General features: G+C 37.2%; 1 protein-coding gene across 1 annotated transcript in view; it reads left to right on the forward strand.

Annotated features, from left to right (window-relative positions):
• Nucleotides 1-24648, forward strand: part of myom2b (myomesin 2b) — a 40654-nt gene that overhangs the window by 8249 nt on the left and 7757 nt on the right. The window contains exons 2-30 of the mRNA XM_078944563.1: nucleotides 6416-6519; nucleotides 8105-8162; nucleotides 8312-8466; nucleotides 8576-8662; nucleotides 9775-9863; nucleotides 10156-10206; nucleotides 10406-10570; nucleotides 11209-11370; nucleotides 11891-12032; nucleotides 12348-12547; nucleotides 13261-13314; nucleotides 13423-13550; nucleotides 13686-13869; nucleotides 13969-14143; nucleotides 14264-14385; nucleotides 14480-14667; nucleotides 14833-14959; nucleotides 15088-15266; nucleotides 16065-16179; nucleotides 16391-16553; nucleotides 16677-16783; nucleotides 19499-19543; nucleotides 19825-19961; nucleotides 20181-20325; nucleotides 20444-20506; nucleotides 20934-21001; nucleotides 22801-22914; nucleotides 23447-23534; nucleotides 23825-23863. Coding sequence (XP_078800689.1) covers nucleotides 6416-6519; nucleotides 8105-8162; nucleotides 8312-8466; nucleotides 8576-8662; nucleotides 9775-9863; nucleotides 10156-10206; nucleotides 10406-10570; nucleotides 11209-11370; nucleotides 11891-12032; nucleotides 12348-12547; nucleotides 13261-13314; nucleotides 13423-13550; nucleotides 13686-13869; nucleotides 13969-14143; nucleotides 14264-14385; nucleotides 14480-14667; nucleotides 14833-14959; nucleotides 15088-15266; nucleotides 16065-16179; nucleotides 16391-16553; nucleotides 16677-16783; nucleotides 19499-19543; nucleotides 19825-19961; nucleotides 20181-20325; nucleotides 20444-20506; nucleotides 20934-21001; nucleotides 22801-22914; nucleotides 23447-23534; nucleotides 23825-23863 — 3454 coding nt within the window. The remainder of the gene's footprint in view (nucleotides 1-6415; nucleotides 6520-8104; nucleotides 8163-8311; nucleotides 8467-8575; nucleotides 8663-9774; nucleotides 9864-10155; nucleotides 10207-10405; nucleotides 10571-11208; nucleotides 11371-11890; nucleotides 12033-12347; nucleotides 12548-13260; nucleotides 13315-13422; nucleotides 13551-13685; nucleotides 13870-13968; nucleotides 14144-14263; nucleotides 14386-14479; nucleotides 14668-14832; nucleotides 14960-15087; nucleotides 15267-16064; nucleotides 16180-16390; nucleotides 16554-16676; nucleotides 16784-19498; nucleotides 19544-19824; nucleotides 19962-20180; nucleotides 20326-20443; nucleotides 20507-20933; nucleotides 21002-22800; nucleotides 22915-23446; nucleotides 23535-23824; nucleotides 23864-24648) is intronic.

The raw sequence follows: 24648 nt of genomic DNA on the forward strand, positions 1-24648 counted from the left end.
AAGTTCAGCACTACTACTGTACAACCAGACGAGTTATGTCAAAACCGAAGAGGTGGCAGCCACTTCTGGGGTCATGGGTTAAAGCTCAGACGTCATAGGTCAGGGTGACATGTTCTTCCTCTCAAGTTTATTCTGTATGATTGACAGGGTTTGAGACAAGAGGGGAAGCTCTGAAATAGAATTATAGTTTATGTTATAATTAAATAGAATAATGGCTGTGGTTCAGTTTTTAAAATTTGATCAGGAATGTTAAATAGTGAATAGGGGGAAGACACACTAAGTTTTTATTTCTGTCTGCTCCTTTTCATCCCTAATATCTCCACTCAATGTCCACCTGTTATAAAGGAATTTCATGATTAAATAAAGGCATAAAAATCCCATAGTAAAGCATTTTCAAAATTGATTCTGTTTAGTAAATTACCAATAAAAAACATGTGGTCCTTATAAAAACTGCTTAGATAAATACAATACACTCACACATGTTTTAGAAGAAGAAAGAAAATACACTAGGAATTACATTTTCCTGAATAAACTATATTTTTATGCTTATGAATCTGTATGCGCACCGAATGGAGATTTACATTTTAAACATGAGCATTCACAATGCACGCAAGTATTAACTGGAACCAAAGGGGGAAAAAAATAGAAACATGAAAATAAAATGTAATTTTTTTTTTAAACTGCCAAAATGAAGTTAACTAATTACATGTTTGAGATAAAATCAAATAATTAAATCAAACCAAAAAAAAACAAAGTTGCAGAATTGAGTTAGAAAAAAATATATTTATAATAATTATGCAAGTATGTTTATGCAATTCAAATGTTAGTTTTTTTTTTGAAAAAGCCAAATCTGCTGTCACATCTTACCTATAGGTTTAAATTACAAACAATATTTGTTCTGTATATATGCTATTTTTCAATTTCAAAGAATTTTCTGTGTTTCCTTTAAAGAGAAATTAATATAACTTTGAGATTTTTTTTTGTAACCCGTAAAGGGTTGTAACATTCTATACATTGCACGAATTCCAAAATGAAACCAACTTGACTGATGGCCTGTTTTGTGGTTTCGTCTTGCAATTCCATATGTTTACATCACTCCTTCTTTCCACACACTGTTTCCTGTTCACAGGGCCAAATGAGACCCCATGTTGTACAGTCACATGATTTTGTCTCAAATGTAAGATGTGTTCCTCAGCATCAGAAATAGTCTTGCTGTAACTGTAGCTAGTTTTATAAATAGGCCTTGGCCCAATATAGGTATGAGACAGTGTTTCAAGATCCATCTTAATGAATATGGAAGGAGAGAAAGTTCTGCCCATGCAATGTTCAGCTCAGCTCAACATGAAAATTCTACAGCCTTATGATTAACTGTGATTTGGTGGATTAAAAACAAAGATATTTATCAAACTACTGTACAAGGTTCACTATGTTCAATGATACATTTGTGGTTAACAGTGTGTTATTTCTCCTAAAAAGCCTCAAGACTGACATTTTTGCTGCTTTGGCATTAGTTGCTACTTAACTTTGAGTTTTAGGGTCAATTCATAAATCAACAGGCTGCCACCGTTTGTGCTGAAATCTATCGACCAAGTCAGAAAGCTAGACTATTGTATGTAGCAGGCACATATCTTGAAGATACTGGTTATATATAGGCATCTCTCTTTCCTTATAAGGGGTCGAGGAGTGGCAGGTGGAGACGGGTGGTGGTTTTGTCGGCCCGATACGATTCTTGGTTTAGGCTGACTCCCTGTGGATTCAGACTGACAACTGAGGTTGGGGAAAAGGAAATCTTTAGGGGTAAGAAATAAAATTATATTTGTTTACTCCAGTAATCTCTTGTTTGTTATGAGAAATTTCATTAAATTTCAGTTCAGATGTGAGTGGGGTTGTTGGAGCTGGGAAAAAGAGCACAACCGAAAGATGTCTCAAAATCCTCTGCAGTTGCTAATTATTCTTATGAGTGATGAATGATATATTACTTCAAATGTAAAGGATATGTAGTTATTCAAGAGGATTTAGTCAGGGATAAACAGAGGGATGTTTTCTCGTTAATTAGATTTTTTGTCTGGATCTTGTAGAATCCATACCATACTTAAACGTTTTGAAAAATTATCTGTTAAGATAGTAAGAGAACAGGAAAAAAATCACTTGGAAAACAAAACAGTCTTGTTAATGTGTTAAATGAGTTTTTTCTACTAAATTATTGAACGTAAATGTGTTGATTTTAAAAGTAATTTACTCAAAATAAATTAAGTTTCGCAATAAAAAGAACTGTAATTTACATGATTTATTTTGTATTAGTGCAGTTAGGACAAAGCGAGATTTTGCATCAGACCTGCATTGTATGAGTTTGACTGCAAATGCCAGGAAATTTGGGAGGATTACAGTTAAGGACACAGAGGCTCAGGTGTCATTCGGCTGAATTTTGTGCTGCTGCTGTATTTGCTGTGCTGGTTAAATTATTGGCAGAATAAAATATGACAGAGCTGTAATGACAGTTTTACTAAAGACATGTTTTTTTTCTTTCTTTTAAGCACAAGTGTTACCTATCTTCTGGAATATTTTCTTTTTTATGGCTTTATAAATGTATGCTTATTGTTTACAAGATTATGATGGATTATGATGTTATTCTCTTGCAGCCAAAACTGGTTTCTCTGTTGCAAATATTAAAAATACAAATTTCTTGGGTATTTATTTATTTTTCCTAATTATTGTGTGTGTGGATTCAGGTATTTTGTTGTTTTGAGGCTTGATAATAAGCAGAGTTGGAAATATTTGTTGGTTACACGGACATAGAAGAAGATTGGTACACTATGATGACAACTCATTGTCAGAGGTTGTAGGGTTGTCCATAGTGCAGTTTCATCTCCATGTTTTCTTTTCTGGTGACAGATCTAGGGAGCAGGGAGAGAATCTAACATGGCTTTGGTGTTGGCTGTTAAGTAAAACAAGGAAGAAAGAAGTATGGAAGAGGAATGTGTTGCAGGATGTGTCACTAAATCTGAAGGTGAAGTGTGCAGCAGAAGGAAGAGTGTCACATTTCATCTGAACTTATTTCTGTTCTCTGATAATGATGACATGATGTAACAGCTATTATACTGTCCCGTGTGCGTAATGCCACACGGGACAGTATCCAAGACATTTGTTCCAGGCAACTAATAAAAGGATTGAAAAGTTTTCAGTGGCGGGGGTCACACTGCTCTTAAGACTCTCAGCACTGTTACTAACTTTGGTCTAATTTACTTTTTTTGTAGTGATACTTTGACGTTGGTGTTGGCTGAATAGCTGTATCTGTCACTTGAGCCTACTTCATGTTCTAAGTAACTCTACAGTCTGGTCAACCTGTAGTAACTATTTTTTTTTGCCCCAATCTAGTAGAACGTTGATTTCTGTGCTCTTTTTATTCTTTTCTATCTTGTAAGGTATCTCATTTTTTAATTTCAGGACATCCAACCTACACAAGCTGCAGACATTACTCTATTCTAGACTCTAGTTAGTGTCACCAACTGGTATTTGCTGAACTATTTTAAAACATCTTAACCTCCTCTTTTCCTGATATTATACTATTTTCTCTTTTTTCTTGTGATCAGACTATTTTTGCACTGCTCTCATGTGTGTGTCTGTGGTTTCTGGTTGACTAGCCTTTTCTAACTCTGGCAGTAGGTCAGTATATCAGGGGCTTTTTCAGCCCACAAGTTGTACATGCCATTCAGGGACTTCTCCAATGGTTCCTCTTTCTCCTCTTCCAGTCTGAGGTATTTTCTCAGCAGTGGGAATCCAAGGTCATGTTACTGTACAGATAATCAATTTCGCTGCCTTTTGAAGTCGAGATTTGTTATAAACTTATTTGTCATACTTCTAGCACAATTTTTATTACATTTATTTAGTCCAGTATAATTTCTGACACAGTTGCTGTGTAGTTTGTTGAGACAGGGGTTGAGAACTCCTACAACACAGGCATGCCATGCATATCGAAGAGAAGGATGGTAATTGCTTCACTTTTGAAGCAGTACAGTATGTGCGGTCACACTTAGAGATAATCTGTCTAAAGGAGTTCAAGCCTGTGCTTAACCACAACAGGGACTGAGCATCTCCGAATGTGAAAACTGAGCAGTCTGCCACCGACTGGCCTCTTAAGTTGTCTTCAGTGTTACCACTGAATGTACTGCTAATGTTGTAAAGCTCCAAGTATTTTAAATGTGGCACAGTGACAAATTACGAGGTCAGTCTAGGTAGAGCTGAGATCAGATTTTCTGAACTTGCAGTCTAAACAAAATGATTTGTTGACTAGTTTTGTAAAAAGTAACTGCATAAATTGGGTGTCCTTTAACACACTTGTATTCGTTTTGTCACTGCTGCTTCCTTTAATATCCATCACTGGCATTTATATGATCTTGCGGGTGGTTGCATTGATGTAATTTCATTTACACAACCTTTGTTTCCTCCTTAACATCTCTACCAGTACTCATAGTTTGTGTTCTAGGGATTTTGTCACTATGGTTCTACACAGGATTTGTACCATCCTCGCTACTCTTCGTTCTTTTTTTTCTGCTCCTTATGACTGAAATGAGTTGCAGAAAATCCTGAAGTTGCATACCTTGGTCTCCTTAGCGCCCTTTAAGACATCTTTACTAGATGTGATTTGTGATGAATGCAGATGTTTTTAAATGTTTTATGGGTCTACTTCTATCTTTATACTGTAAACATTAACTTGGTGCCTCCTGTAGATTTTTTATTGTAAATATTGTTGTGTTAATATGTCCTTTTTTTATTTGTATGTAACTTATATTACATCATTCTGCTGTAATGTGGCTGTAAACTCAGGTCGTTGTTGTAAATGAGAAATTGTTTTCAATCAACATACCTGGATAAAGTTTTAACAATTTCAAAATAAGAGCAAAAGAAACGTCCACTTGGAGCAATTAATTGGTAGTAGTCTTTTGTTGGATTGGATGCCCCATTTCCTACTTTGCTGATGATTCACAACTTTGGGTAGCTGCCATGGTAATTGTCAGTGTAATTGTCACTGGCTTGTGCACTGTAAGCTTTTTGCAGTCAGGTCCTTAGCTTGCTAATCACAAGGAATTGGCCGTGCTTCAGTTTTTTTCTTTGTTGTTTATTTATTTTGTGTTCAGTGCATAATGTCTTTGGTTATTTTTTCTTAGCTGTAGCTGAGTGGCAACAAAAAAGCAAAGGGAAGAAAAAGGAATGTATATACACTCCAGCTTTGCATTTTTTTAATTCTTGATTGGCCAACAGGAAATTTAATCAAGATAGTAAACATTACATTCAAAAATATTAGTACATTTCTATTGGTTTTGGGAATCACAGAACAAATTTCAGTAAAAAAAAACAAAAAACAGCATTGTCCCTTGATTAATTATTATTTCAAAATAGTCTAAAACTTATCTTTTTTTACATCTGTGTTTGCATGTTGGTGCTGAGGGGGTCCAGTCTCACAGTCTTTGTCAGTCAAGGTGTAATGTGTGGGTCTCCGTGTTTATTTAGAAGTCCTCATCTAAAAGTTCCACCACTTTAGTAAATCCATAGAATGGGCTCTAACTTTGAAGCTTAGTTTAGAACTGTACAATCGCTAGTTGGGATTTGGTTATTACTAGTTAAGTCAGAGATTGATCTACACAAAACTTTAAATCATTTAATGTCAACTGAACTGATCACTTAGGCTTAAAGTTAAGTCTGTTCTAAGAATCCATATCTTTACAAAGTCAACAAACCTAAACAGGAGTTACCAGTCAAAAAATAACTCTTTAGAAGTTGGCATTATAAGTTTAGTAATGTTAAGGTTTGAGATTATCAAAGTTTAATGATTATTCATAATAAAATCTGAATTTTTTAGTTGGACAGTTATTAAGAGGCTAAAAGGTCAATGTTCACTTATGGCATTATCAACACAGGTTGAATTTAAATCATAGTTGAAATAAAGGTTTGTTACTTTGAAGCATTTCTTTGGTTTAAGCTTTAATTTCAGTGCATTTTATGGGCGACAATGGCTCAGGAGGTTGAGCGGGTCGTCCAATGATCGAAGGGTTGGTGGTTTGATCCCTGCTCCCCCCAGTCAACTGTCGTTGTGTCCTTGGGCAAGACACTTCCCCCTCCCTGCCTCCAGTGTGGCTCCACTGTTGTGTGAATGCGCATGAATGTCCCGGTGATGGTCAGAGGGGCAGCCACGCCTCTGTCATCACCAAGTATACATGAAGAGTGAAAAGCCCAGATAAATCTAATCCATTATTATTATTTATTTATTTTTTCTTAAATGTGATTCTTAATCTTTGTGTGTTGTGTAAAAAATATCCTTTAGTTCAATGCTCATGATGAAGTAACTTTTGTCTGTGTTTCTGCTTTACTTTTGATAATGGTCAAAACAATTGATCATTATGCATGTTTTATTCTACAGGTCAGTGTCAACTGTGTCACCATGTCATCACGACTTAAAAGTGGGAGTTACAACCATGAATACCACCACAAACAGAGCCAGCGTGTGATTAAAGAGTACAGCAGGTACAAGAGATGTATGCAAAGGTTCATGCAGAACTTGGAAAAAAAACATCATCAGCAGGCCTACTGATATTTTTACTAACAGTGGTTAGCATTTTACTTTGTTGCCACTAAAAATGCAAATTCAGCTTTGGCTTTGTACACAGAGTTTAACACGCATTCTTGAATGCGCATAGGGCTCATGGTGTTCAAAATGGAAAAGCAGGAGAGGCTTCTTTTTCCTTTTCTGCTTTTTACTAGTGCTTGCCCACAACCTGCAGTTGGAAGATGCTTGGTGCGAAATGTTGAAGCGGTGCAAATCTTGCAAATCTTGCTCCAGGCTTTTTCTTTCACGGCTCTATTCCAGTAAACGAAAGACTTGTTACCAGATAATTCCAGCCAGGTACAAACCGTAATGGTCATTTTTCAAACAGTTGGCACTTAAAGGGATGCAATATAAACGTCCCTACCAAATCAGAGTCTCTGAGTTGACAAAGTTTAACCTGGTTTAATTGGCATGTGCGTTTAATGGTAAGATGTTTTGTACAACAAGCCTAAAAACAGTCGTAGAAACGCCACAGGCCAATGATAGAATGTTGAACATGGAAACCCGAATTATGTGTTTACCTAGACTTTTCATTGGAAGTGGCCACTAGAAGGCGCGTTGCTGAGAGCGGTGTGAATGTAGCTTACAACAAGCCTATATCTTAACTAGCATTGAGAAGATAAACAACTTTGAGTTTGATTCAGGAAATAGCTGTTGTCAGTGTAATTTTTAAAATTTTGCAGTGTTACTATAGAGCTATCTTTTTTGTGAATAAATTGAGACTTTAATGCGTAACACAAAGTTTGCTTGATTTTAGCTGGCGTCATTTTTGTATTTTTCTGAGAATTCAATGCTACTGGAAATACCTCGTTGTTTAGTTTATGTGTGTGTGTGTGTATGTCTCTTTTTTAAATAATGGCTACTTGTAATTGTGATTTATGATTGAGCTTAAAAACAATGTCCTTGCACATTAATGTTTTTTTTAATATTCTTAATTAAAGGCTTATGTGAAGTGTGACAATAAAAATATATTGAACTTTGGTGGTAAGATTGTACGGTATGTCATTTTTGTCAGTAAAGCATTTGTCTGCATGCTGCTTGTTTTGATGGATTAAACTCAGATAAAAGGCTTGTCAGACTGCAAAGAAATGTACACTTCTATACAAATAGGAATATTGAGTCAAAAATGGACGAGTTTTCCTGTCTAATTGCACATAACATACATTTTTCCCCAAACTGAACAAAGGTTAATGTTTCTGTTTTGGGGCGAAATGGCTTGCAAACAAAAAAGTGTGAAATTAAGAAATGTTTTTTCCCTAAAATCTCACTTTTTTTACACGTGTCACATGATTACCAATAAATGTTGTGCCTCTTGCATAGTATTCAATGCACATTTTTATTTTATTTAATTTCTTTTTAAATCAGTAACATTTATTTGTATGTATAAACTCTTTTTTTTATTAGGTTAGTAAAAAAGGAAAACAAGCCTCCAATTCAAAGCTATTTGCAATGCAATTCTTTATGTATTTGTTAGTAAAAGTAATTTGCATTTTCTTTCTTTAGCTCTGAGACAATGGAGGAAAGATATGATTATAAAACACAAGCTCGCATCCAGCAAGTGGTGAGAATGCATGAGTTGGTTTTATCCAGACTGGTTTCTGCACATCTGTTTCACTCTTCATTGATCTTTTTAATGCAATGTGAAAAACAAAGTAAAAGGTGGATGCATTGCTGTCATTTTTATTTTTTGTATCCTACTTGCCTTGTTAGGTAAAAGCAAAGATGGTGGATAAATATGTGCGCGAGGAGCCCATGATCAGAGGACCGCAGTTCCTGGTCAGACTTAGATCCCACACTGTGTTTGAAAACACTCCAATCAAACTCTTCTGCACTGTTCAAGGCTTTCCCATGCCAGTTGTCAAATGGTGAGTAAATAACATTTTCAAGGTCGAAAGTTTTATAAAAGCAATCCAGAGACACAGAATTCCTACAAATTCTTTCTGAACTCTACCTAAACAGACCATATCTTTTTAGGTATAGAGACGGTGTGATCCTGGACTTGTCCTCTGGAAAGTATTTGGTTGAAGCCAGAGGAAGCAGCCATTCCCTTGAGATACCAAAGTGAGATTGCATTGTTTTCATTTGTTTTGCATCTCTATTACTAATTGCACAGTTAAATATTGCTAAATCAGTGGACTATAACTCTTTATTGATAGCCCAAATTAAGCTTGATTTCATGGATTAATTGTAACAGAAATTCTAAAAACACCGTAAAACATCTGCAGTTAGTAACAAGTTTATGGGTAAGGGGTTCAGTCAGCTGAGTGTGTGCAAACAGGCTTCAGGATCCCTGGCAGAGCAATGCAGGCATCTCTGGTCTGTATAGCAGCTCAGCTTATCTCAGTGCTAAGGGGCTCCAGGAGGTTTTCAGTCATCACACTTTGAAATGATTCTATCAAACTCAGACAAAAAGACTGGTAGGTAGATGACTACTTTACAACAAAAATTGAATTTAAGTTTAAAAAAGTCATCTTAAGATGTATATCTAATATTTAAATGTAAAAATATAAAAATGCAGCAGGATTAGAGGAGGACTACTTGCAAGAACAAGCTTACAAGGGTACACAGAGAGAACATGAAAGAGTATGGCTAATTAAAAGTTTGATTTCCAATAAAGACAGTAAGCAGCCAAAAGATTATCCCCATAACTGCCTCTACTACAGAAGCAGATTTCTGTGAAATCTGATAAAAATAGACAACATTAACTATGTATTGCTATGTATTGCTTATCTTACATCTTCCATACCAAGTTTCAGTGCTATTGGCCTTTTTGTGGCAGACATAAAATTAGTTAGCACAAGCTTTACGGGAAAGTTAAAAACATTATGATCCAAAAATGAGCTGTATTGGTGAGCTGGGCTGTGCCCAGAGTCTGTGATTCCTGCTCAGCTGTTGACTGTTGTCCAGACTGAATGATGAACTCAGACAATAATTGTTCATTTGCGCAAAGCTTCAAAAAAAAAAAAAAAAAAGCAATTACATGATTCCTGTACTTTATAAGCAAGAGCAGATCCTCAAGTGTCATATTTTCTCAGACACCTGTCGACGTTGCCCAGATTCCAAATAAAAGAACAGAAAAACACCACTATATTTTGCAAAACCAAATTTTTAGTTAACACTTTTTTGAACATACATTTTTGTAACTTTTTTGTTTCACTTGTTTTCCTTTGTAGATGTTCAACTGATGACACGGCTCAGTATACTGCTGTGGCAGGAAACTCCCATGGGCAGGTCTCTTCTCAGGCTTCTATCATTGTAAAGCGTAAGTTATAAAAGTTATGTTTTTGATGAAGTTTTAACTATCACCTCAAGAATAAATTGTAAACAATATCTTAGGTAACTATAAGAGTAATAATTTACTGGTACCTGATGTTCTTGCTATTTAAAACAGGATCTGATGTTATGGAGTCCCAGTTGTGTACTTATATTTACAAAAACAAAAATAGTGACTTTAAGTGATTGCACGACTCACAGTGACTTGAATGCACATGCAAAAGTTAGACATCTATAATTATGGCAAAATCTTTAGCTGACGGTGTTCTTATATTGTTTAGGATACAAGGAGGAGGAGGAGTCTAGTCCATATGCATGGTTACCTTTTACAGGTAGGTGTCCTATTATGACAAAGCTCAGACTCCCTTTAGCTTTATGGAATAATGAAATTCTAATGGCTCATTTGTAGAATGGCAACGATTATGGTGCACAGCATTGCTCATATTTCTTAACAATGTAACAAACAGTTAAACAGGACACTGCAAAATTAAATCCCTGTCTGACCATGTTTTTCTGTACCCTGCCTCAAAGCTGCAATGCTTCCCAAGATCCATTACACAAAAATCAACATTACATTTGTGGAGAAGTTCGGACCAGTGTTTGCCACCGAGGGAGAATCTGCAACTCTGTCTGCCACCATGACCTTAAGCCCAAACCTGGCCAACCTTCAACCAGAGGCACAGTGGTACAGAGATGGTAAGTATTAACTTGTATGTCTGGAAAATGTAATACCTTTTCTGGGCTTTAAGGTGGAATAGGTTATCATGTTGTGGAAATCTGTGCTCTTGCTTTAAGAAGATACAATTGTACTCAAGACCCAAATAGAATAAAACCAAAATATAAAAATGTCCCCAAATTAGGGTTTGTGATGTCATGAGTTGTATCAGTTTGACTTGAAGTCAATTCCACTTTTTATTGCAGTGATAAAGAAGAAAATATGAAACTGAAAAACAGGTCTTTAAGACCTTTGATAATAATGGGCAGAGTTTTGTATTTTTTAATGTGTCTCTAAAATTCTTTAAAAAAAATACAAAACACTTCCAGATTTTAAGTCATCTGTTTAAATCGGTGAAGTAATATCAAAACCAAAAGAACTTCATCTAACTAATGAAACTTTTTTTGCTAAGTTCAATGGTAAATCTTTAATCTTTCTAGGAATTCCAAACTCAAAGTCAAGTGAAAAGTTAAATAAATGAGAAGTCAAAGTAAATTTCCAGTTTTTATCTCTATAATTTATATCCTCTTACATTTGATAAATTCAGGGTAATGAAGTTTATGGAGGAGCACACATTTAGAGTTTTGAGGAATAAAGTTTGCTTTTGCTTATTTTTTAGACACTCGTCTGTTCGAATCTAAGTGGGTGAAGATTGAAACAGGCAGAGGTTTCTCTACCTTGACTATTCCAAATCTTTACAAAGATGATGAAGGCCTGTATACTCTTCGTATGGTCACCAAGGGAGGCACTGCAGAACACAGTGCTTTTGTCTCAGTGGCAGGTAAGATATTCAAGCAACTAATAACTCCTTTGCATTTCGACCCCCTATGGGTTGCAACAGAGAATTATCCACCTCCTTGTAACCCTTGTGCTATCCTAGGCACTTTAACATTGGGAGTTGGGTCATCTAGACCCAATAGACAGTGCACTGAACCTTTTTTTTTTGTGAACCTCACTGGTGTCCATGGATTACATGAAATCTTTCCACCTTTATCCACCTTTATCATGGTAGGGAGAACACGTCAATGCAAGGGTGGGGTCATCTAAGATAGCACAAGGGTTAAGTATCCCCCTGACCAATGACACGGGTGCTCCCATCACAGTCCTCCACACCTTTCCTTTCATTCTTGCTGACATTTTTTTGTTTCAAATCACACCTGAAGCTTTAAAATAGAATCTATGTTTTATTTTCAGTGATTGTTATCAAAAAGTAAAATGCCAGTGTTTTAACAAACACAGATCAAACAATTCCTTAAACGATTTCCATTTAGGGATTAATAAAATTATCTGATCCCTTGCAGATGGTCCACCACCAGTTCCAAGTGCACCTGGTGCTCCTATGGACATCAAGATCCATGACGCCAACAGAGACTATGTCATTGTGTCATGGAAACCCCCTAACACAACTACAGAAGGCCCAATCCTGGGATACTTTGTAGACAAGTAAAAGCTCCTTAAATTAACACTAAAAACACAAAAGCTATCTGTGGCTATTTTAGCTTATTCTGGAAAAAAGCAGTAAAAGTAAACGTTGCCCGCGCTATGTTACACGTGGATGGAGATATTGTACTGGCCAATCATCAATTTTAAGAACACATTGATTAATGGTTAATTAAGAATGTTGTCTGAGTTAGTATTTTATTAAAAAGAAAAAAGTTAAAATTATGGACAAAATCAACTTTTTTCCACTGGGTTACATTATTGTGCAACATCTGTTATCTTAGACTCCTCTTTTTTTTCTTGTGTACATTGTTGCAGATGTGAGGTTGGAACTGAAAACTGGACCCAGTGCAATGACCACCCCATTAAAATCTGTAAATACCCAGTGTCGGGACTATTTGAAGGACACTCCTATTACTTCAGAGTCAGAGCTGTCAACTCCCGGGGAATAAGCAAACCCTCCCGCATGTCCGATCCTATTGCTGCACTGGATCCTACAGAGTTTGAGAGGCTCCACGGTGGGTTTAACATTTATACAGAGGAATGTTGACCTGCTTGCCAATCTTCTTTTTTTTTCAACATATTGATATACAGATTGCAGATTTTGTGTGCTTTAGTAAATTGCTATTAATCTCTAGCTTCTGTGCATTGGCCTCAGTGGTAAAATGATTTACTGTCTAAATTGGAATGAGCTTTAGCATATAAATGAGAGCCATGAGACTGGGTGCAAATGCACTGCAGCTGTATTGGTCATGCTCACCTGACTGCACTCTAAATCTTTGCCACATTTCTGTCTCATATGTGGCTGAGAACAAATCTACTCTTTGCAGCTGCACTAACTACATGAATTGAATTTACCAAACTGGGTTCCATTTATCCACTGAATTTAAACCACCTAGCAGGATCAACTTTATCCAAACCACTCCCAACAAAAGTTAGATTAATTTTATCTTCAGCCGACAATAATCTAGATTCATGTACAGTTTAAAAAGGGGACCACCTTATTTATTTTTTAACGAATAATGGTGTTAACTCACATCCTTTTATTTACTATTTTAGATTTAAATGGTGTGCATGGTTGGTCACATATATCTCAGTTTGAGGTATATCTTTCCTTTATAGTCTAAATTGTTGGTAAAGCCAAATTTGTGACAACTACTTTATAAATCTACAATGTAGTGTATTAGTTTAGCTTCTAGAAACTAAACAGTGTGTTTCTTAACTTTTGCAGCCAAAAAGCTTGGAGGACAGCTGGATGTTGTCTCCTACCATGAAGTAGAAGAAGGTGGGGATTTGTCATAAAATTTGTGTACCACATCTGCACATACAGGTTGTTTGAGGTAGCTTTTTGATATGGTGCTAAGGTTATGTATTGGTTATTGTTTCTTGGTAGCTGAAGGAAACCCCCCCGGTGTTCCATCAGGAGTTCAAGTGTGTGAAATTGACAGAACTTATGTTGTCTTGAGCTGGAAATCCCCACCATATTACAGCAAGGCTCCCATGTGGTACTACTTAGAGAAGGTAAAAAATAAATAAATAAATAAAACGCAGAACTTTTATTTTTACTATTAACTACAAGGTTTAAATGGATAACACCACTTTAGGAATGGATGAGGTTCTGCTTGAACCACTTTAATTCAGTCTGTATCTCCACAGCTCATGTCAGGCAGCAATGCATGGCAGCGTGTTAACACCCAGGTGCCCATTCGATCTCCCCGTTATGCCGTCTTTGACCTGGCGGAAGGAAAAGAATACAAATTCAGAGTTTTGTCTGCCAACATGCATGGGACCAGCGAGCCATCAGAGCCAACTGAACTGATTCAAACTCTTCAACTCAAAGGTCTGTCTGCCACCTGCTTCACTTTTCTTGCACGTTAAATGATTCATCTTTAGAATAGGCCTGAGTCTTTTTTTCTCTCTTTGCTTCTGTTCTCCACAGGTGTACCTTCTGCTCCTGGTCAAGTTATTGCAACAAGAGAAACAGACACCTCTGTCCTCATCCAGTGGGCTCCTCCAAAGGACCCCAACAACCTGATTGGGTATTACATTGACCAGTGTGTGGCTGGGTCTAAAGACTGGACATCAGCTAATCATAAACCCCACAAGAAAACCAAGTAGGTTCATATTTAAACACAAACAGACTGTAGATCTAAAGCGTATTTCCTTTATTAAATAATAATAAAAAAAAAAAAAGCTGAAGTTACAAATTTTGCATTTAATGACTTTTCCTTTAGATTTGTGGTGAGCGGTCTGGCCAAAGGACAAACATACGTGTTCCGCGTCCAGGCCATTAATGAGCTGGGCCTCAGTGATGAATCTCAGGAATCTGCACCTCTCACTGTCAAAGCTGCTCTTAGTCAGTATTAACATATTAACATTGACTTTCCGATGTGCAAAATGTTATTTAAAAAAAGGTCTAATAAATAAGTTATTTTAAATTGTATCCTTAGCACCCCCCTCTGCTCCCTATGACATTGCCTTGCTGAACTGTGATGGCCGTTCAATGGTTCTGAACTGGAAGAAGCCTCTTCACTCAGGAGGTGCGGAGGTCAAAGAGTACTATGTGGATAAACGCCGCAGTGGAACAGCCTTGTGGAGGGAGGTTCATATCCCACCGGTCCATGAGAGACTTTACAAGGTGCATTTACTTTTTAATTGGATAATTCTGATGTTATTTTGACTTTTTAAAGCAAAAATCAAACATTCACACAAAAGTTTCTTAATTAACATTTATAGAAAACTAAAACAGCAAGTCCTGTTTGTTAAAACTATCGCTTGGACTTAAGTAGTCATGTACTGACAGGTGGAGGGCTTGACTGAGGGAGCTGTCTATCAATTCAGAGTTTATGCAGCCAACCTGGCTGGCCTTGGACCAGCTTCCAAACATTCGACCGACTTTACTTGTGAGGCATGGACAATGCCAGAGCCAGGTATATTCGGCTTTCACTGACATGATCATAGACAATTTGAAGAAAAAAAACATAAAATCTCTGTAGCAAAAAAAAATGTTGCAAGATTTTAACCTTCTTCTTACCCCTCTTTTCTTTTGGTCATGCAGGCCCAGCCCATGACTTGACATTCTGTGAAGTGAGAGATAATTCACTGGTTGTTGAGTGGGAAGAGCCAATCTATTGTGGTTCTGGACCAATTACAGGCTATCATGTTGAATATGCTAAAAAAGACTCCACTGACTGGGTTACTGCCAATGAGGCAGCTGTCAGTCACCGCTTCTTAAAGGTGAGATTATATATCAATGAATCTTCATGTACTTTTTTCCTTTTTTAACTGTTTTTTTAAATAGCACCCTTTATTATACAATTCTATTGCAGCCAAGCTTAAAATACTAAACTACATCTTACAGACAAGTCAACATTACTTGAAACTGTATGATACTGACAGACACCTAGTGGATAGAAGTTGTAGAATTTTAGTTTTGCTGTACTGTACACAAAAACAACAAAACTAAAACAAAACTTGTTTTTTGTATTAAACAAATATCTTTCTCATTTGTATTTGTATTATAATCATAAACAGTTACAGTCATATAATGGGGAAGTTTAAAACATTTTGAATCAATGTATTGTGTTTATCATTTGAAAAAATACCACATCTAAAGCAAAAATCAAGAAAGTGGTGGGGTAATAATTACATATGTTTCACAGCACTGTCTAGTTATCTAAATAGCATGGCAATAAAGAATAAAGGCCCTTTACTTACTTCTGAGTTATCCAAGTAGTTCTCTTTTGGTTGGCTGGTCACTTCAATCAGTTTATTGTTAAACTTCAGTTCAGAAATTGTATGTCATTTTTGTAGTTGTGAACTTTAAGCCTGTGTACCTTGAGTCTTCTTTGGTGTAGTTTTTGAATCACTGCCTTTTCTTTAGGAATGCTACATTCATTTTTATTAAACTCTTTTTCCTCATGGCGTCAGTGTTTAAAGTTAGCAAATATCTAACCCTCTTTTCAACAATTACTACTGTCAAAAGTGCTGTTCTTCCTCCCAAACTAGACTGCTTGTTTGCTGTCTGTTTCCTAGGTAACAGGTCTGCAAGCAGGTGAAAGCTATGTGTTCAGAGTGCGTGCTGTCAATGCTGCCGGAGTAGGCATGGCCTCAATGGCTTCTGACCTTGTGACTGCCAAGGCTGTGGCAGGTAACCTTTAACAATAGAGAGATCATAAGAAAGTTTTTGTAAAAGAAAAAAAGTCAATGTATTTAACATAAAGCATGACCAAATATGTATGTGTGATGCTCCCTTTTTTCGAAGTTTGGAGGTAGGAAGGAAAGACCTCTTTGAATCTTTGAATCTGTCAGAAGTCCTGGCCAGCTTCTGAGGCATTCTGGCATTTTCTTTTGTTTTGAAGGTTCCCAGGAGGTTTCTTGTGTGGTGGATGAGAAGACAGGAGACATTGTTCTGTCATTTGAGTCCTGCCAACTAAGTGAGGGCTCTCAGTTCCTCTGGAAGAAGGAATATAAAGAAATCACTGATTTCTCCAAAGGACTTGTGATAAAGACAGAAGGCAACCAGTAAGGCCATAGATGCATGTGCACGTGTACTGTTGTGCATGTACATCCCAATAGTTGCCGTTACTGTATAGATCTTTCGTACTTGCTTTTGTGATTTAGTCTCTCTCTGTCCCTGCTTTGCAGATCGAAGCTGATTTTTAAGAACCCAGATAAGGAGGATGTTGGAACATTCTCTGTTTCTGTCACCAACACAGAAGGGGTGTCATCCAGCTACACAATCACCTCTGAAGGTACATTTGAACTATTTGTGTTAACATGACACTGTTGATTAAAATAACCATATTTTTCGGAATATAAGTTGGTTTGTTTTGCATAGTTTGGCCAGAGACTTATGTTCAGGTGCGACTTGTATGTGATTTAAAAAAAAGCAACTACTGCATGTACAGAGAATTTAACTTCAGTAACTTGTGCTCTCGTGCAAACTGGCAAGGTATAGAATGTGTGAGGGGTAAGACAACAAAAGGATAAATAGTAAAAAGAAGGTAGATATAATGTAGCTATATGAATAAATAAACATAACTAAATAAAGAAATAAAATAAAATAAAAAAGTCAAAAATGCAGCAGCAGTAGTTCCAGTTTGGCAGTTTCTGTGGTTGTTCAGTGTCCTTGAATGGTCCTGAGTCAGGAGTTCATCAGAGTGACAGGTCGGGGAAAGTAGCTGTCTTTGTGGCGAGTGGTTTTGGTGTGCATCGTCCTAAAGCGTCGCCCTGACGGGAGGAGGCTGAAAAGGCAGTGACCAGGATGCGAGGGGTCTTTTATGATCCTGCCAGCCCGCTTCTTGGCTCTGGATTGGTACAGGTCCTGAATGGGGGGAAGGCTGGAACCAATAATCCTCTCAGCAGATCTTATGACTCTCTGTAGTCTGTTCCTGTGGTGTCTGGTAGCTGAACCAAACCAGACTGTGATAGATGTGGTCAGGACAGACTGGATTATTGCCGTGTAGAAGATGGTCAGCAGCTCATGAGGCAGGTTGAACTTCTTGAGTTGTCACAGGAAGTACAACCTCTGCTGAGCCTTTTTCCGGACCAAGTCATTGTGGGCGGTCCACTTAAGGTCCCGTGAGATGGTGGACCCCAGGAACCTGTTTGAGTATGTTGAGGGGACAGTGCTGTTGAGAATTGTGAGTGGGGGGTGGGGGGGTGGTAGGGGGGTTCCTCCTGAAGTCCACTATCATCTCCACTCTCTGAATTGTCTGTTCTTGTAGCCGTATTTTGTTAAAATTCTCCCAAAAGAGCGACTCATAAAATGTGATGGATGATTTTTCTTTTTTACCGTGAATTTTTTGAGTGCTGCAACTTATACTCCGGTGCGACTTATAGTCAGAAAAACACAGTAGCCGCCGATACTCAGAACAACAGAATGTTGGATGAAAAATCTGAAAATAGACCTGCACCTAGATAGAGAGAGAGAGACAGAGACAGAGAGATAGACAGACAGAGACAGAGAGATAGAGAGACAGAGACAGAGAGATAGAGAGACGGAGAGATAGAGACAGAGAGATAGAGACAGACAGACAGACAGAGGGGTAGAGACAGACAGAGAGATAGAGAGACAGAGAGATAGAGACAGACAGACAGACAGACAGAGGGGTAGAGACAGACAGACAGACAGAGACAGAGAGATAGAGACAGTCAGACAGACAGACAGACAGAGAGGTAGAGACAGGCAGACAGACAGACAGACAGACAGAGAGATAGAGACAGACAGACAGAGACAGAGAGATAGAGACAGTCAGACAGACAGACAGACAGAGAGGTAGAGACAGGCAGACAGACAGACAGACAGACAGACAGAGAGATAGAGACAGACAGACAGAGACAGAGAGATAGAGACAGTCAGACAGACAGAGAGGTAGAGACAGACAGACAGAGAGATAGAGACAGACAGACAGAGACAGAGAGATAGAGACAGTCAGACAGACAGAGAGGTAGAGACAGACAGAGAGATAGAGAGACAGAGAGATAGAGACAGACAGACAGACAGACAGAGGGGTAGAGACAGACAGACAGAGACAGAGAGATAGAGACAGTCAGACAGACAGACAGACAGAGAGGTAGAGACAGGCAGACAGACAGACAGGCAGAGAGATAGAGACAGACAGACAGAGACAGAGAGATAGAGACAGACAGACAGACAGACAGAGAGGTAGAGACAGACAGACAGACAGACAGACAGAGTCGTTATCTTTTTGTTAAAGTAAATCAAGCTAATAATTTTCACATCTTGATAATAAAATTTTGAAGAGCCGTAGCCAACATCCAGACATCAAAGTGCAGACTTGAGTTAAAAAATCAAAAGGAAACTGTGTATCGAAGAACTCAGGCAGTGTGTAGGATGCACCAAAGATGAAAGCAGTGAGACTGTACTTAAAAATGACTGCACTGGCACAAAGCCAACAGCCAAAAAAAGAAATCATTAGACATCTGATGAATACCATCTAAGCATATTGCTTACCATTTTTCTCTGTGTTTGGGGCACAGTGTGTTTAACTTTAATGCCTTCGAGGCAAAATGACTTTCTGTCAGAAGGTTTCTGTGTTTTTTTTTTCTCTGTTGCACCATTTTGCCACTAGGTAATATAGTGTTAGACATTGAAGATTCCACCCATTTTCTTTCATTTGTCTTGCAGATATTTTGTGCAACGAGACACAGTATGGTTGTAATTTTCATTGGTTACAAAGTTTCAGTGTTTTTTTTATTTTTTTTTAACTGTGCTTCCTGAATTTTGAAACTCTATTAATTAATATTCAGACTAACACTGTTGGGGATGCAAAGTCCCATCTGTGGAAATGTTTGCCTCAACCTCCAAAGTCTTTGCATTTTTCCTGCCAATTAAACACAAAGAAGTCACTTCTCCAGCTTCAAAGTTATTCTCAAAGTTATGTTGAAGGTATTAAAAACAATGCATCATAACATTAAAATAATTAGACAACTTTATGTTTCAGAGCTGGCCAAGATGCTGGCACTCAGCCATGACATCAGACACCCAAGTAGGTATCGCTTGTAATTCTTGTCCCTTTTATGTTTTCTCATCCTCCGTGCTTCATCTTAATTTCTCCTACCAAGTGTCTAGTTAGCTGTTTCTCTCTTTAATGCTTTCATTTCCTTCCTTTCTTTCAAAAGCTTTGAACCTCTTAGGTTCTTTTGGCGACATATTTCCCTATTTGGTTGGATCCAAAAAAGTCTTACCTGCTTTTGCATCACCTGCCCATCTCTCTTCCTCCCCCCTCCTGTCCTGTCCTTTACACACCTCCCTTGTATTCTCCCCTAGTCATCCCGCTGAAAATCGAATTGTCCTACAAGATTTTGGAGAGGGGCAGAATGAGGTTTTGGTTGCAGGCTGAAGAAATTTCCTCCAATGTCACCTACAAATTCTTTGCCAACAACAAGGAACTGTCTGGAGCTGATGTAAGACACACTTGCTTTCAGAACAAAAAAGAAACTAAGAGATGAAAAATTTACTTTCTGGCTTCAAGGTGAACAAGCTGCCTGTCTTTTCTACACTGTCTCAAACAATAGTTTTCTGCTACATGAAAGGCATAATCAAAGAGAAGAGTCTAAAAACAGCAAGTCTTTCATCAAGCACTTGTGCCTTTTTTTTAACAACACTTTGCCATTTTTCTGCAGCCCAACAAAATGGGCCATGATGTTTCTACTGGTATCATTGAGTTCATTCTGGACCATTTCACAGAGGAGAATGAGGGGACATTTACATGCCAGATCACTGATGGAGGTGGCAAAGCACAGAGCTCACTGGTCTTGATTGGAGATGGTAAAAGATGTTATGTTGGATTATTGACCATATATTTGCACATAGTGATAATCTATAGCAACTACTGAAAAACTTGACCCTTCATTTATTCTTCCTGTGTATCTGCATGGGAATACAGCATTCAAAGCAGCTTTGGCTGAAGCTGACTACCAGAGGAGAGAGTACATCCGAGTGAAAGAGGGTAAGAAAAGCAGAAAATCCTTTACTTTTCGGTTTCACTCTATGGAATTGATTAGTCACTCACTCAAACCAAATACTTTGCAGTCCGATAGTAAAACAAAAGTGAAATATATCTGCTTATAGTCCATGTAGAAACAGCAATAAGTATAGTATGATGAGTATAGTAAAGGATAAAAGAAAAAGAAACAAAAGCCAAATGTAGTTAAGGAAAGTAGAGGTTTTTCATCACAAATCTACTCAAAATTAAAAAGAAGGCAAAAAATTATTCTTGGAAGCAAAAATCTGTTTGAACTATTTAGGAAAATGGGATTGAGTTAGGGTAACTTGTAACGCCTGAACTTTGCATTTTCAACTTACACTGAGTTATTTTTACGACAGCTCATTTTTATTATTATTTTTTTTTTTTTTTGTCAATCTGTTCAACACAGGCCCTCACTTCAGTGAGTTCCTGACACTTCAGATTGGAGATGACTGCTCTGTCACTTTAGTCTGCAAGGTAAACAATAAACTCCAAAGCAACTCAGTATTTCTACTCCAGAAATGTGAGAAATGGACATTGACAGTTATGGATAACTGACTGACCATTCAAAGTTCAAGATGTCAAAATGCTGATGGGACAATACTGTGCATTTTTGTTTAAAGCTTTGTCAGGTTTGCTGCAAAACTGACCTCTACAAAAAACCTGCAGCAACTGCAACTATCAACAGTGACCTAAAATTTGACTTTTTTGCTGACAAATGCTGATCTCCCTCCAAGGATTCATATAGTATTTCTTATTTGATCATGTTTACTGGCTTCATTTAATCATTGGGCAAATAAAAATGAACCTTTAGAATCACATCAAACCTGTAAAATAAATAAAGGGAGTTTCTAACAAGGATCAGATGCAAAAACATCACCATTTGGCAGAAAATGACCATCTGTGTTTCTGCGCAAAGTTTTTTAATTTTCATTTTTTCAGGGTAAAATACCAATGTGCAAACATTTGAATGTATTTGCACAGATTGAGATCAGGCTAAAACTAAACATGAAATAAACAGAAATAAAAGAATCTGAATCCGCAGATGCTGTTTGGATGTTGTTTGCATCCAGTGATTGTGTCATTGCCAGAAAATGTCGTTTAACTACCCTTTTCAGCATTTCATTAGATTTTTGTTTTCTATAGCATTCAGGGACACATTTTTGGCAACTTTGGTAAAAAAAAAAAAAAATTAACGTTTTTTTTATTAAGTAAAATAAAAAATTAAAGACCTAAGAAGAAGACAGATGAACTTACATGTAATTAATAAACGTAGCAACTTCTGCAGCCTTTTTGAAAAACTGCAGACTCCCTCAAATAAGTGTCGCCACTTAAAATAAAAGTAAGATGGAAGGTAATTTTGTCAAAGTCTGCAAGAAAATGTAAGCTGTCACTAAGGGGAAATTTGTTTAGATGGACTGGAAAATGCTGAACCAAAAGAAACACTATATAGTGCGGCATTAAGGGATGTCACTCTAGAAAGAAGTCATGCTCAGCCGTCATTGTGCTAAATTTGGACTGCCATGAAACTAAAAGGGATGCCCAGTAGAATGACATTTCACACCAGGGGTGCGCATGCAAGAAAATACAGGAGCAATTAAAAAAATAAAAATAAAAAAGTTGGCACAAGTACGTCAAACCTGAAATAAAAGAAAGCTGTTTTAACATTAGGCAATACCTAAAAGCTTTTATTTTGTCTTCATTCACTTATTCTTTTTCAAGACAGGACTTTAATTTGATGCCAGAAAAGCTTTCCTGGTCTTCACTGTACAGGAATCCCGTCAAAAGATACTAAAATGCACAAAAAATAAACTGCTTGCACTGGAAAAGTGTTAATAAATCAAGAAAATAAACACAACTAAATTACGGTAATACAATGATCTGCAGACCTAAGAGACCTCCAAACTTCTGCACATACCCCAACAACTAATGTTTTATTGTTGTGTAAGAGTTTGGAGTTTTTGTTGTTGTTGTTAAATAACTTGCAGTAAAAGTAAGTTACATATATTGCTGGGGGACATTAATAATGTGCTAACAGTATCAGATCAGTGTAGGCATCTAAATTATTGAGCAGCCCAGGTGGATATGAACACACAAGAATATCTATTTTCACAAAAGTGAAAGTTATCGTACCATTTTTAAGGATAATCAGAAGTACAGTGAATGGAGGATGTGGCTTTTTGTTGTTTGGATTTGATGATGAGCAAAAATGTTGGTAAAGTTTTTTTTTTTTTTTTAAATGATACCTATACATAATACTTGATTCTTGGCTGTAGGTTGCTAATCTAAAGAAGGAATCAGAGTTCCACTGGTATAAAGAAGACACAGAGATCATCCCAGAGGTAAAGCCTGATCTTGGATCAGGTGTCTGCAAACTGCCAATTAAAGAGGTACGACAAACTGCTTATGTTCAACTGCTGCCCTTTTTTTTGTGTCAACTTATATCCATATTAAACGGAATCCACCAACATTCAGGCACAACTGGGACACAGTTAACATCATTTATGCCTTTTTTCTAATAATTTGACAAAGAAAAATACAACAGTTATGTAAAATAAAGCAACAACTGAGGTGTGAAAGTGCAACTCCAATGGATTTCCACAAAATACCTACTCCTTAGCAATATGATGCTAAAACTACAAAACATATATTTGATGGAAGGTTGAGGCACATATCTATCAGATCAGATTTCAAAAATGGTACCAATTTCATTAAATATGAAAAAAAAACACTGGTCTCTGCGAATGACGTGGCTTGTGTTCTTAGAATAAGGCCAATGTGTTTGTGTTATTTTGGGTCACACCGAAGATCTTAAAAATTGGAATGGGGTACCTTTCTTCTTGGTACTCCCCATCAAAGCCTGGACTATGCTGGACTTTGGGTTAAAAGCCTTAAATTTCTTTTCCTTGTTAATTTCTCCAGTTTTCACAAAAGACAACAGGGGTCTATAAAGCCACCATCAGTGACGACAGAGGAAAAGATATGAGCCAAATTGACATCAGTGGAAAAGGTATGTTTTTCTTTTCTTTTCTGTCATTTAAAGTCTTAAAAAATGACTAAATCTTTGCCAAAAAGGAAGATATTTAAATATCTAAGGCAAAAAATCTAAAAGAACAGTACAAAATAATCATATTATTTATCAAAAACAAAAATTGAGTTTATTTACAGACAACTGTGATCAATGAACACCTGAACAGCAGCAAAGCAAACTTTAAATGAACCCTTCTACCTCTAGAGGGCAGCATGGCATCTTTCTATCAGTCTGCTTCTTGAACACGTGTTCCTGTGCTTCTTTTCTAGTCTTTGATGATGCCATAAGCAAGCTCAGCCAACTGGCTGGTAGGTATCTGCCATGGATGCATGTATGCCCACACACGTGCGGAAAACTGAATACAAATGTTAGTAATCGTATGAGGCCATATGCATTAAAAAAAAAAGAGCAAAAAGAATCCTCCTGTACCCACCGGTGGGATGTGGTTTAAATTGTCTAAGTTTAACATTGCAAAATCACTCTGTAGTGATAAGAGATTAAGCAGATCCATCGCCAGACTGATATGCCTCTGCTTTCAAATCCCAATGTTACTCATAAACACTTATCAGCAAGTAGCAGAAGTTGTCGTGCTGGAAGCATTTGGCCATCATGTAGAGAAATCCCTTTAAATTCAACTGCACTGTCACAGTGACAGTGTGGAGAAGCATCTTACTCCTATTTTAAGCAATATTCACTTGACAGCTCTGCCGCAACTGTTACAGCCACGGTGGTATAGGAGAAAAAGGTTTATTATAGTGATAATAGGAAACCATGGAGATTTGACCAGGTAGATGACACACTTTTCTTATAGCAATGTTCAGTGAGCTTCACACTGACTTAATGTTACAAGAAATAGCCTTCAATGTCCATCTGCTTTACTTTTGACAATGAATCCTTTCATATTTAAAGTGTTTCACTGAAAAGAACACAGAACCAGTCCATTATTCAAAATCTGCTCCCCGGCTCATTAGCGCAGTTTCATTGTCTAAAACCCACGGACGCCACTTCTAAAAATGAGACTCCAACCCCATCCCACAAACAGAACTTTGATTTTGCATGCAAAGCAAGTAAAGCCAATGCACTGAGGGGCAGT

Source organism: Oryzias latipes, chromosome 3 (genome assembly GCF_053564925.1).
Source record: "Oryzias latipes strain Hd-rR chromosome 3, Olatipes_Hd-rR_3.1".
Classification (NCBI taxonomy): Eukaryota; Metazoa; Chordata; class Actinopteri; order Beloniformes; family Adrianichthyidae; genus Oryzias; species Oryzias latipes.